Consider the following 13,190-nt stretch of genomic DNA (forward strand, 5'->3'; position numbering starts at 1 on the left):
CATCTCTGCCCCCCATCTGTGAGCCTTCATCTCTGCCGTGCTCCTCGTCTTCCTCCTCCTCTGCCTGACCATCGACAGCTGCAAGATGTCACTTTTCACTACTTCCTGTTCTGACATCCTGCTTCTCAAATGAGTGTGTGTGTGTGTGTGTGTGTGTGTGTGTGTGTGTGTGTGTGTGTGTGTGTGTGTGTGTGTGTGTGTGTGTGTGTGTGTTTTGCAGTTACAGCACGAAGGAAAAGAGGTTATATTGCTGTTTATCGTCTTTGGGTCGCTTTCACTTGTTTCACTCTTCCTGCTGTGGATTTGACCTTCTGACCTTTATTTTTTAAGTTCAACTTGACTTTTGTTTCCTGTTTGACCCCATGTGGACTTTTTACTTCCACAGCTGATGATTGACCTCTTCTTTCTGCTTTTGTAGTGTGTGTTTGTGTGTATGTGTGTTGTCCCTGTCAGGTCTTTTTCCATGACCAAGCTGCTGACTGTGTTTCTATTCATTTCTTCTAAATTGACATTTGCTTTGTGTTCTTGAGTTTGATTCAAGCAGTGATATAAAATAAGACTGCAGCCTCTGTTCTTGGCGGTCATCTTGAGTTTTAATTCTAGTGGAGGGTTTGGTATTGTGCTCTTCAGCCTTTAGAAGTGGCTTTGGATTCCTTCAGACTATTTGTTTTGCTGATTGGAGACGTTTCATTCTTTAAAAGGCCTGGAGCCTTTCAGGAGCTCTGCGGGTAAGAGATGCTCCCACTTCCTCCTGACTGGAATGGACTTTAGCAAACCACATCAGCCTCGGCCTTTCTAAGAGCTCTATCATTTTCTCTTTGCTGGACGGAGTCAAAGTGAAAACGAGGGTTTAGTAACACACAAAGCAATCACAACATCTTACCTGTAGGGTCTTTCTGGTTGTAGATTTAGATTTTAAGGGTTAATGTTTCAAAAATTGCATAGGAATTTTATTAATTAATTGTATGGCGCATATTTTCAAAGTAATTCCAATAATATCACTGCATGCATCGCCCATATGTAACGACACACATGAGAAAAGTGGTGAAAGACCTTAAATCACATGTAGGTGGGAGGAAGACGGAGCCACGGTGCTGAAGAAGAAAGACGAAGAATCTATTCTGGTGCCATCTGCAGCGGAGGAAAACATAATGTGGTTAATTAGAGGTCAGCGAGGTGTGATGTAAAAGCGGTTTTATTTAAAGTCACAGCAGCGGATATGAAACCGCAAGTCACTTCAAAGCAAACCTGTTAGTCTAACTCGCGAATATTCATTAAGTACATCATATGCTCAACCCATTCAATGCATATAGCAGCATGTGATGTCGCTCTCTAGAGACACACAATGAATTATTCTCTCTCATATCAAGCCTGCACCTGTGAGAGCTCACACAGGTACAAGCAAAGGGCAGTAACGTGTGGCTGCAAATGCAGTGTCTCCAGAGTTTGAAAAGACAAACAGCAGCGTTCAGGAGAAGGTATCAAGGCATCAAGGAAGCCAACGAGCGAACAATGTGGGAGACTTCACAACTTGCTTCATCACTGGATAAGGAAACGCTGATGAGATGTGGCAATATTGCTGCCAAATTTCCCAAATACACGTGCAAGCCTTGTGTGTATATGTGTGGTGTATGTATGTGTGTGTGTGTGACAGAGAAGTGGGGGTTGTCCAGCCATTGAGCCTAAACACATTAGGGTATTGGCAGGAGCTTATTCGAATTTGTGAATCTGATTTGGCAACATCAGTGCAAATGAATGTGGGACAAACATTCATAAAAAGATTAAAAGATGGTTGCACCTTTCATCCAAGGATTACATCAAATGTCTCCACGGATCCATACGGACATGCACTCGCCTGCAAACACGTTAAAGTACACAAAAGCCACAGCTGCACACACACATTTGCTGAGGTTTGCACATTTCACTGGAAAATGTTGTGAGTGTTCAACATTACTAGAGCTGCAGGGTTCTGTGTGGGAGCTGAGCTGATCATTTATTACTTAAGTAGTCATTCTAAGGGATGCAGAGGTGTTAAGGTTTAATGTACTCATGGTCTTGGACAAGTTGTTAGATTAAGAAATGGAGGAGGTTGTAGTAGAAGCTTTAAATGGGGATCTTGCTGTGTGAGGAGGTGAGTTTATTGTTTCAGGGCACAACACTGAGGTGAACTCGCTGTAGATTTCGGAGGAGGCGGTGGGCTTCAACTGCAACATTTCAGGATTTATGACGTTATGAAACACAGCCCAAGACATGTTAACAAAGCCAGGATTTAGGAGTGGAAAGTTCTGAAATCTCTCTCCAAACTGCTGCACAGAACTTTCCTGAGGACAGAGAGAGAGAGAGGGGAAGAAATGCCAAAGCGTTACTGGGTCATGATGCTACTAAAGGTTTAGAGCTCCCCCAACCTGTCAGATGAGGACATTACAACATGGCTGCAGTTTGATGTTGCACTGCTCCCTGGTGGATTTGATGAATGAATGGAAACTGTTGGAAACTCCCACTTATCATGGTTAAAGTCATTTTAGTATAGTTGTAAGAATCTGTCAATGTCAAGTAAATGAATACAAAGCCTCAGCAGTGTGGCCTTGTGGTTCCATCCATCTCCTGCAGTAGCTCTCCACCTTATGGGGGGTCTGGATGTGGCCTCCATCAACATGTGGTCTCTGCCAACATGTGGTTTACACTGCAGAACACATAGGCACATGTGGAATCAATATATTTGATACTGAATCTGTGTGTTACTACTTTGTTGCTCAGTTGCACCAAATGTACTCACTAGTGGAACACTGCATGCAAGGTGTTGGGCTGAGCAGGTTGATGAAGCTCTCTTCCTCTGCTTCCAGTTTCCCATGGCGACCATCACCAAAAGTGTGGACCAGCCAGTTGTGTATGCATAAGAACACATTTAAATAAAGTTTGAGGTATAATAAGGCAGAGTGGGTGGATTCCTTCTAGGATCGATGTTTGGAGATTTTCCACCAAACATGTTCAGCCTCCATTCCCCAGAAGGAAGTTTTGCTTTGGCTGCAGGAAATTACACAAATATTAATAAGAGCACACGGTTAGTATTCATCAGTAAAATGACCTGAGATTACCCTGTTGTGCTCTCCTCCACAAGATATATACACAGGGGGATCATTCCTCAACCAGAATGTACCGGGCACAAGGTGTTCTTTGTAAGCTCAAAGATGCCTCCTGTTTGTGATGATAAATGTTTCCATTTTGGTAGATTCATGTATCTTATGCTCCAGTGACTTAATGGCAACTAAAGCTGACTGGTGTCTCGGCCGCCAGCCAGCTACACCCCGACCCAATCTGCTGAGCCATTTAAGTAGCAGCAGTAAGCCATAAATAGCAGTTGAGGTTGAATACAAACACACACAAAGTACAAGGTGACCACTGAGGGTGATACCTCAGACTGAGCAGATAAGTGGGACAATCGCAAATCAAAAGGTTTTATGCCTCCTAACTAATGTGTAAACAGACTCTCAGCAGGTATGTCAACATCCGTCTGTCCTGTCGTCTTTATTGACATCACGCCTCCTCACTGTGGAGGTCACCAGTGACTGTGTCGGGCTTCCAGATGGCATGATGCAATAAACAACCAATAAATATAATGATGCTTCATCTCCACCAGACTGAGCTGTGTTATCACAGAGCCAATCTTATTGCACTGCAACAAACAAACAAACAAATAAAATAAATGGGTTCTTGTTATAATCTTAAATACAAAAATATTTTACCAACCCAAACCATCACTCTTATTTGTCTAAACACTTCAACTTAACATTTAAACCCTTTTTCCTGAAGTCACTATTGGTAGCCCCTTTTATTTCTGACTGAACAAAAGCAGAGCCGTTTTTGAAATTAAGCGCCCTTTTTATATTATCTCATAATATATTATTTAATTTTTATATTTATATATTATGTATAATTGTATATTAGGATTTTCGAATAACTACACAAGTATAATGTTTCTCCACAGTACTAAGCCACGCCCCTTGCCCCTAGTGGGAAGACGTCACTGACAGCCACGCTGCCGGTCCGCCTGCTTCAGCCTGTCTGAATAAACTGATTTGCCCTGATGAAATACTTCGTCACTGTTGCTCTACTATCAACTTCCAATTGATCCCGCGATGTTTCCTCACGGGGTGTCAGCAAACATCGTTTCACGATGTTTTAAAACTTTGCAAAACATTCGGGTGCGACGGTTTAGGTAAGATTTATATTTACATTTAAAACTTTTATCAAGCTGTCACCCGCTGAGATAGAAGCACTGTGACGCATCGGGACTGCTTCATGTTTCAGTAATGGAGCCGCAGAGAGTCTGAAGGGTCGCAGCTTCCTCACACTGAAGGATTTCAGTTCAGAGGAGATCAAGAGACTCCTGTGGGTGTCCGGAGACCTCAAACACCGGATCAAGCATGAAAAACAGGTAGAATGAACGAAGTGAAGCTTGTTTCACCGTCTGAGTTACTGCTGAGTCAGTGAAGGAGCTCCCTGGTTTCTATTTCAGTATCTGCCACTTCTGCAAGGGAAGTCCATTGCTATGATATTTGAGAAGAGGAGCACCAGGACGAGAATGTCCACAGAGACAGGTGGGGGTTTGGTGTATCAGGCTCTGGAGAGTGTGTGTGTGTGTGTGTGTGTGTGTGTGTGTGTGTGTGTGTGTGTGTGTGTGTGCGTGCGTGCGTGCCTGTGTGTCTGCCCTGAAGTCACATCAAAAGTGATAATGGAGGCTGTTAATGCATATTTCAGCCAGAACAAACTAGTTTACAAGCATCAGTCATGTTTATAACCTGCATGGACCCTGTAGCTTTCTACAATGTATAAATCCTCCGCTTTCCTTTAATACAGGCAGCTTTACTATATGGGCTCATACCATTCAACACAGAGCTCAGTGGGCCAGAAGTCAAAGATAATACCGCAGGACACAATAGAACTGCTGAACCGCCTCTTTCCCCTTAACTAAACCCTCTGAGCTCACGTTCACACTCCTCTTTTCCCTTTATCCCCCCCTTTATAGTGTATCTGTTATATGTATCTAAACATGTTGGGGTGGACTTGTATTGCTTAACAAACAAAGATTCAAACATCTGTGAAGCATTTCCGTTAACTTGGCGATTCCCATTCCAGGTTTTGCGTTGCTGGGTGGGCACCCTTGTTTCCTCACCTCCCAGGACATCCACCTGGGAGTGAATGAGAGCTCCACAGACACAGCCAGGTCAGTCCAGTATCTGTCTGCATTGTGCATGGGATCGTTCCTCTTTTAATTCTGTATAACGGGATAAAAGCAGCGTTTGTTGTTGGTAATGGCTCCAATATTCCCTGACGTGTTTCCTGGAGCCCCCACATGTCTGTCTCCTCACTGCAGGGTTCTCTCTGGACTCTGTGATATTGTTTTGGCACGAGTGTACAGCCACTCCACCCTGGAGGAGCTCCATAAGGAGGCCTCCATCCCCATCATTAACGGCCTGTCTGACCTCTACCATCCAATCCAGATTCTAGCAGACTTCCTCACCTTACAGGTAAAGGTGTTCCCTGTTTCTTATCCCAGTTGTATCATTTATTGAATAAGCAGCACTTCCTAAATTACGACTCTTCCCTAAAAGGAACATTATGGATCCTTGAGTGGACTAACAGTGAGCTGGATTGGAGATGGGAACAATGTCCTCCATTCATTCATGATGACTGCAGCCAAACTGGGAGTTCATCTTCGAGTTGCGACACCCAAGGTTTGCTTTTTTTAGAGAATCATGCCCACAGTTATATCTTACAAGATGGAGTTAAGGGACAATAGAAGCTTGTGGTCCTCTATAAATCTCACACCAACTCCTCATCCTCAGGGGTACGAGGCAGAAAAGAGTGTAATTGAAGAGGCACAGAGACTCTCCAAGCAGGTGAGTCCCTCCCGTGGTGTTATGCTACGTAAATAGACCCATGGGTGTCATTTTCTTCCTATATGTAAATGTTGCTGTCTTCTTCTGAATTCATTATGTTTTGTTTTGTCTCAGCATGGAACCCAGCTTGTTCTGACCTCTGACCCGATGGAAGCGGCGCATGGCAGCGACGTCTTGGTCACTGACACTTGGGTCAGCATGGGGCAGGAGGAGGAGAAGAAAAAGAGGCTGAAAGACTTCAAAGGTTACCAGATTACCATGCAGGTAAAGAAGGCAAAGATTTGGATTGTGTAGAAACCAGACTTCATATCTGTAATTACATTCTTTCCATGGCGGCTGTTAGAAACAATAACAGTTGTAATTGGAGCTTTGTCTTCTCCCAAATTGGCATTTTAGAGGCTGACGGTGAGCAAATGACCTTGAATCTAACATAACTTGAAACTATCCTAATTGTAGGTTTACATCAAGCTAAGTAAGAAAGAACATTATACTTTGGACAATGTAATGATGTTAAATATCAGCTTCAGACACTGGGTAGGAAGAAATAATCAGCACAAAGATGAAGAGAGAAGAGTTGGGGAGATGAGACACACACTATTGATAAAGGAGTTCATACCTCCATCCTGTGGTTACGTCCCTTAACAGACAGGAAGTGTTGCTAAGCCAGACTGGACCTTCCTGCACTGTCTCCCCCGGAAGATGGAGGAAGTAGATGACCAGGTATTCTACTCATCCCGCTCACTCGTCTTTCCTGAGGCTGAGAACAGGAAGTGGACAATCATGGTGAGTCACACAGTTTTGTATGTACGGCTTTGGTTCTCTCTCTATCTTTGGCTTCAGTTTGATGATCATCTGTCCTCTCTTTCAGGGCCTGATGGTGTCTCTGCTGACTGACTACACTCCACAGATCCCAATGCTCAAGTTTTAACGTCTGATCCTACTGCTAACTGACTTGTCAGCTAGCATAAATAACAAGCAATTACTGTTAAACCTAAAACATTGCCAAATAATACAAATTAACATGACAACGTCTAATAAAACATGTTTTTCCCACTTAATGTAACAGCCACTTTATTCTGATTGTGGAAAATGTTTAATTTATTCATCGTAACATTTGTAATCAGTTCAGTAAAGTCTTTTAACAGTGGCTCATGATATCTACTTACAGCTCCCATAGTTTAACTGCCTAAAAGGGGGACGTCATCCACCTGTGGCGTTCAGGGGTTCACGGGCGCCACCAAGCGGCTGGGGTTGGGAATTGTCACCTGTCTCTGATTGGGTGGCTGAGGGTGACGTATTTGTGCGGGAAGCTTTGATCTTCTTGGGTGGTCCAGCAGCGGAATGAAAAGATGCTACGCTGCATTTCAGTGATAACATAATACAACAGCCTGAATAATAAACCTGTGTATTCATATATTGACATAGTTTTTGTAAACACATAGCATAGCTTCCGTGTTTCCTAACTATATCACGAATTATATAACTTAATTAAAACGCGTTTATGCATTTCTGAGCATATTTGTTGTCATTTAAACAATTCTCAGTATTCGTATGCAGCAAAATGGCTGTTTGTGAGTCAAACGCAGAGAAAAACAATTAAACTAACGAGTCAAAATGAAGGAAATTAGGTGAAGCTCGACCACCCACACAGAGGGAGTCCGCTTCTCTGCTCCGCTCGGAGTTCGCGGAGGTGGGAGGAGGACGCCATTGCAGCCGCAGCTGGCCGTGTGTGTGTTGAGGAGGGACAGTTAAAAACTTGAGAATGTCGAGCCTCATGGAGATGTTCCGGGCTCAGTCAGCAGCCTCAGAGTCTTAGTGAGGACACGGACACGTTAGAAACGGACGGTTTGTCTCCGCGGAGGACAAAATGTGGAACCACGGCGAAGCAAAGCAGGTACGCGGGGTCCGAGTGTTTGTTGGGGGGGGGACAATGGGAGAAAGTTTCGGCTAACCTCGGCTAACGCTTGTTGTTTTAGCTAAAGCTAACGAGCTAGTGGTGTCCACAGAGCTGAACCAACTGAATTATTAATAAAAAAAAGTGTAGAAATGTGGAGAGGCCATATTGATTTATGTTGTGATGGACTTTTTTCACACTCCAAAAAAGTTAATATCAACATTTACTAACTAGTCTGCGCTTAATAAATGGGGTTTTCACTTATTAATTGTAGTAAAAATACAGCCGGATGATGGTTGCGTCCGTTAAATGAACACTTAAACATGTTCAGGCTATGAGTTGAACTTTGATCGCTTCTCCGTGATTATCCGCTTTGGATTTGGTGTTAATAAGCAGATTTAAAGCCGTTAAAGCCTGTAGAGGGGATCAAACTGTCGGACGTGTTCCCCCGGTGGTACACCAGATGACTGGAAACAATTGAAGTCTAATAATCCTGTTATTGTCGCAGGTTATTCACAATAAAATGAGCCGCAGCCCACGTACACAGGCTGTATTTGACTTGTATTTACCTGTATGTTGTTCCTATTATTAACAAATGGTAATAAAGTGTTTCGTAAGCAGGAAACGTCATATTTGGCAATGAACTTAAATGTCAAAGATATCGGTAGAATGTAGTCAATTTTAAAAAGTAAACACCGAAGGTAATGGGTATTGTTGTCATGCAAACGTAGCTGTAAACAAACATGTTTGTACTACAGATTCCATATGCATGGCTGCCAACATTGAATCAATACCAAGCATATCTCTGAGATGGGTTTACATTGTCTTCTGTCTGTCCTCACATAGCGATGAGACAGCTCGGGTGTGTCCTTACAATTAATCAGTACAACCCTATAGCTGTGGCGTATCAGGTTAGACAGGAATTGAAGGCATCATAAGCCAGTATGTGCCAATAAACTCAACATGGTGCTTGAGTTACTTTGCAATATCCTCCTAATCCGTTGTCTCTCATCTGTCTTCCTCCTCAGACGTCTCCTCCCATGCCTCCCCTTGCCCGGCGGGCCAGCATCTCACCATGAACATCAGTAGGAACTGCACGGCGGCAGGTAGCGGCGATGGTCTGGCCGTGTTGGAGTCGGTCTCCATCGTCACCATCACCATCCTGGCGTGCGTGGGGAACTTTGTGATCGTGGGGACGCTCTACCGCCGGCCCTACCTGCTCACGCCCAGCAACAAGTTTGTCTTCAGCCTGACTCTGTCCAACCTGCTGCTGTCCGTGCTGGTGCTGCCGTTCGTGGCGGTGAGCTCGGCCAAGAGGGAGTGGGTGTTCGGCGTGGTGTGGTGCAACTTCACCGCCTTGCTCTATCTGCTCATCAGCTCCGCCAGCATGCTCACCCTGGGAGCTATTGCTGTCGACAGGTTGGTGCCAAATAATGATCCTAACATTATTATTATGTTATTGTGCTATTTTAACTTGAAGGAATGATGAGTTTACATGCTTTTCTCCTGGATTGTCAGTGATTTGACTGATTATGTGCAGAATTTTCCTGAAGGTTAAAGAGGTGGCTGTTGGATGTGCCCTCGAGCAAGGCGTGTGTAATGCAGGGCGTTGCCGTAAAAGAGCAGTCATTGTCAGCAAACGTCCCTTGTGAGAAGACAAGGCCGGTTTGTTGGTAGATAGAGGAATTTGGGACAACAACAAATTAGTTTGATTGTATTTTTGAGAAGTCATGGCACTACATGAGTCACCATGGGAACAGCCGGTCCCTACTGTATGTTGACACGAACGCTGTACTGCCATTGATTTGCTATCATGTAATCTGGGTTTGTTGCTTTGGGTAATCACTCTGGAAACACACCGACACAAGAGGGGCCCCGTGGGTGCTGGAACGTTAAGCCCCTCGACAATCCCCCCCCGCGTGTGTGTGTGTGTGTGTGTGTGTGTGTGTGTGTGTGTGTGTGTGTGTGTGTGTGTGTGTGTGTGTGACTAAACAACAAAATGTTTATGTTGTTAGGAATCGATAAGAATCCCATATTTGTAGTGTGTGTGTGTTACAAAGTGAGACGGTCTGCTGCCTCCATTCTGATGACACAGTAAACACACACTGGACTCTGATACTGTTGTCAAAGGGGCGAACATGATCCCTCCTGTTTTTGAAAGAAACGTGTTCGTGTCCACAAACCCAACATGAACATGTATTTAGGTCATTATGTAAATAAGGCCGGTTAACCACACACACTTAAGCGGCTGGAGATTTTCCCAGATCACTGGACTAATGTCTGAGGGGAAAAACTTTCCAAGCTGAAGTGAAGTGAAGTGAAGTGAACACACACTCCCTGGTCCTGATCGTTCCCTCCTGTCCCTTTCTCCCTCCATCAGGTACTACGCCGTGCTGTACCCCATGATCTACCCCATGAAGATCACCGGGAACAGGGCGGCGGTAGTCATTGCCTACGTGTGGCTGCACTCCCTGGTGGGCTGCCTGCCCCCCCTGTTCGGCTGGTCCAACTTTGAGTTTGACTGCTATAAGTGGACCTGCGTGGCCGCCTGGCACAGGGAGCCCAGCTACACGGTCTTCTGGGTGGCCTGGTGCATCCTCCCCCCCCTCCTCGTCATGCTGGGCTGCTACGGCGTGATTTTCCGCGTCGCCCGCATGAAAGCCAGGAAGGTGCATTGCGGGACGGTCGTGGCACAGGACGACGCCACCGGAGCGCAGAGGAACGGACGCAAGAACTCAAGCACCTCCACGTCGTCTAACGGGAGCCGGCGGAGCCTGGTGTACGCAGGGAGCCAGTGTAAAGCCTTCGTCACCATCCTAGTGGTGATCGGCACCTTCTTCATATCCTGGGGACCTTATGTGGGCGTGGTCTGTACGGAGGCCTTCTGGGGACAGGGCAGCGTGTCTCACGGGCTGGAGACTCTGGTGGCGTGGCTGTCTCTCTGCAGCGCCGTGTGCCACCCGCTCATCTACGGCCTGTGGAATAAGACGGTGAGGAAGGAGCTGCTGGGGATGTGCTTCGGCGATCGCTACTACAGAGAGTCGTTCGCCACGCGGCAACGGACGTCGCGCCTCTTTAGCATCTCCAACAGAATCACAGGTGAATATTTTAATCATTACATCCTTCATGGCTGGTGTTAGAGACGGTAGACGGGAAGGCTGCTGTGTTGTTTGTGATGACCTCGTTTGTTTGTGTCCCCTCAGACTTGGGTATGTCCCCGCACCTCACCGCCATGCTGGCAGGTGGAGGACATCTGTTGGCCCCCGGCAGCAGCACAGGAGACACTGGCTTCAGTTTCACTCAGGACTCATGTAAGTGCATTTCAACCCAGTGAAGGATTAAATCTTTGGACAGCAGGACTAAAAACATAGATTTATTTCTGTCCTTAAGCTGTACAAATTGTGTTTCCCGTTTCTATTGGCTTAATCCAATTTGATGGAGTGATTAATGCTCCTGGTATAGATGTGTGTTAGCGGCTGGCAGATGCTCGTGTTTTTTCAGTTGCGTCATTCTCCCACAGACTCGCATTCCTTTTTCCCAGCTCATGTTTTCAGTGGAGGACATGTAACGTCATGTGTAATGCAAAGAACCAAATGGCTGAATACTAGTTTTGGAGGTGTTTCCAATGTTTACTGCTTTCTATAGTTAACAGATCCTTGTGTTTCTGTCAGGCACAGACGTGATGCTGCTGGATAACTTCTCCACAGACGGCTCCTCCCTTCAGCAGTGTCATGGGAATGTGCCCGTGAAGAGGAGGAGCTCAGTCACCTTTGAAGACCAGGTGGATCAATGCAAAGGTAGCCATCATGTCTCAGCGCAGGGGAAAGATTAGAGGGGAAGGACTTCCCTCATACTCTCAGGGGCTTTGAACACAGCAGCTGCACCATCAGTGATCAAAAGGGAGCACAAACATTTCAAAACAACTTTAAAAAGCGTCTCATTCACAATCAAATGTTGAAATCCGGTCTGCCTTTTCTCCTCAGCTGAAAGCGCCAACGCGACCACGGTGCAGATCCAGGCAGAGATCCACAAATCCCTCGACACCTTCGCCGCCTGCCTGGCAAAGGCCATAGAGAGCGACGCCAAGCTGGTGCTCTTTGGCGAGGACTCAGCCCTGCCGGCCGCACTCGCGTCCAGGGCGACGGCCAGACCCAGATACCTGGACGGCCAAAGACTGCGGCTGGAGAGTATCGACGAAGGGATCGTCAAGGATGACCGAGAGGAAGACGAGCAGAACGTGGAGGAGGTAGACGCGTGAACGCAAACGGCCCTGGAGTTTCTCCACTCATCGGTACTTAAAGACAAAACGAGTTTAAGCCGACCCGAGTATTTCAGAGATGATTTTCGAAGCACTGTAGCCTCACGGGTGAGATGGTCCCAGTCCCTTTAGTTCAGGGGATTCCCTCGAGTCCAAAGATGTGCAGCTCACCTGTGGACCGCCCATAGGAAATGGGACGAGATTCCCCCCCCCCCCCCCCCCCCCCCCCCGAGTCTCCCGAGCCCCGAACCTCTCCACGCACACAGAACAGAATCTTATCGAGGGGCATTTTTTAGTGTTAAGGTACTCGCCAACTTGGATGTGTTCCATATCCTGTCATTACCTTTTAGTAACTGTAGCTGATTTAGAATCAGGTACATCAGTGAGACAGAGGAGCTGCCAAGAGAGACGCAGCGATTGCACTTGAATATAAAGTGTGTACCTCCGCCAGTAGAATACATTTTCATTCTATATTATTTTCCTCAGTGTTTTAATTCCGTGTGGTTGAAGTATATTTAGTAATAATGGAGTAAAGACCAACATGTTTATGACAGGATTATGTCTTAAAAGTGTATAAATATTACACAATTATATCAAAGCAAGCATTTGTTCATAGTGTAACCTAATCTGGCCTGTGTGACGTAAAGTCAGATGTCCGTCTGTCACATTGGGTCTGAGCCGCACTGAGCTTCTACTCCACACTGGTTCACCTGGTTAACAGGTCAACCAGGTGAACGTTCACACTCCCATCGCTTCCTAAAGTCAGCAGCTTTGATATGAAGCGAGCACAGAGGTGGTGAAATGCCGGTGCTCCAGTCTTACCTCGTTATGTTGTCGTCATGGTACTATTATGGAAAGAAAACTACCAGAAAGGTGATTTAACCCTTTGGTCTCCACTATAACTTGTAAAACAAATATGTGCATTCATGTTTTGTATTGAGGTAATCGATGCTATTAAAAGTGTTTGTGTTTATACCTTCACACTGATCAATTCCGTATTGATGATGATGATGATGCTCTGCTGTCACATTTGAAATCATGACAGGAGTTGGAAGTTTAAAGATGACATTTTCTTTATTTCTGGAATGAATGTATCGCTTCATTCTTTGACCTGGGGGACGCCAGTTGCACGGCCGTT

At 45.6% G+C, this 13,190-nt stretch overlaps 2 protein-coding genes across 2 annotated transcripts; both read left to right on the forward strand.

Moving 5' to 3' along the window:
- The first annotated feature begins 4,057 nt into the window (after nucleotides 1-4,057).
- Nucleotides 4,058-7,357, forward strand: otc (ornithine transcarbamylase). Its single transcript, XM_076159230.1, has 10 exons — nucleotides 4,058-4,216; nucleotides 4,309-4,435; nucleotides 4,517-4,598; nucleotides 5,137-5,224; nucleotides 5,375-5,528; nucleotides 5,613-5,735; nucleotides 5,847-5,900; nucleotides 6,015-6,164; nucleotides 6,546-6,683; nucleotides 6,769-7,357. Exons 1-10 carry the CDS (start codon nucleotides 4,137-4,139, stop codon nucleotides 6,826-6,828), a joined length of 1,056 nt encoding a protein of 351 aa, XP_076015345.1. The 5' UTR covers nucleotides 4,058-4,136; the 3' UTR covers nucleotides 6,829-7,357.
- Nucleotides 7,358-7,557: 200 nt separating this feature from the next.
- Nucleotides 7,558-13,033, forward strand: gpr161b (G protein-coupled receptor 161b). Its single transcript, XM_076159099.1, has 6 exons — nucleotides 7,558-7,794; nucleotides 8,823-9,213; nucleotides 10,175-10,893; nucleotides 10,998-11,105; nucleotides 11,466-11,591; nucleotides 11,778-13,033. The coding sequence occupies exons 2-6, from the start codon at nucleotides 8,870-8,872 to the stop codon at nucleotides 12,050-12,052; spliced, it is 1,572 nt and encodes a 523-aa protein (XP_076015214.1). The 5' UTR covers nucleotides 7,558-7,794; nucleotides 8,823-8,869; the 3' UTR covers nucleotides 12,053-13,033.
- The last annotated feature ends 157 nt before the right edge of the window (nucleotides 13,034-13,190 follow it).

The sequence above is a fragment of the Genypterus blacodes genome, unplaced genomic scaffold (genome assembly GCF_046128005.1).
Source record: "Genypterus blacodes isolate CSIRO-AG114 ecotype Tasmania unplaced genomic scaffold, CSIRO-AGI_Gbla_v1 ptg000093l_1, whole genome shotgun sequence".
Classification (NCBI taxonomy): Eukaryota; Metazoa; Chordata; class Actinopteri; order Ophidiiformes; family Ophidiidae; genus Genypterus; species Genypterus blacodes.

Bases quoted from the DNA above. Each gene is read 5' to 3' on its own strand.
- gpr161b (XM_076159099.1), top strand. From the start codon at position 8,870: ATGAACATCAGTAGGAACTGCACGGCGGCAGGTAGCGGCGATGGTCTG. The intron at 9,214-10,174 runs GTTGGTGCCAAA...TCCCTCCATCAG, and splicing joins GGAGCTATTGCTGTCGACAG to GTACTACGCCGTGCTGTACC. The intron at 10,894-10,997 runs GTGAATATTTTA...GTGTCCCCTCAG, and splicing joins CATCTCCAACAGAATCACAG to ACTTGGGTATGTCCCCGCAC.
- otc (XM_076159230.1), top strand. From the start codon at position 4,137: ATGTTTCCTCACGGGGTGTCAGCAAACATCGTTTCACGATGTTTTAAA. The intron at 5,529-5,612 runs GTAAAGGTGTTC...CTTCCCTAAAAG, and splicing joins CAGACTTCCTCACCTTACAG to GAACATTATGGATCCTTGAG. The intron at 5,736-5,846 runs GTTTGCTTTTTT...CCTCATCCTCAG, and splicing joins TTCGAGTTGCGACACCCAAG to GGGTACGAGGCAGAAAAGAG.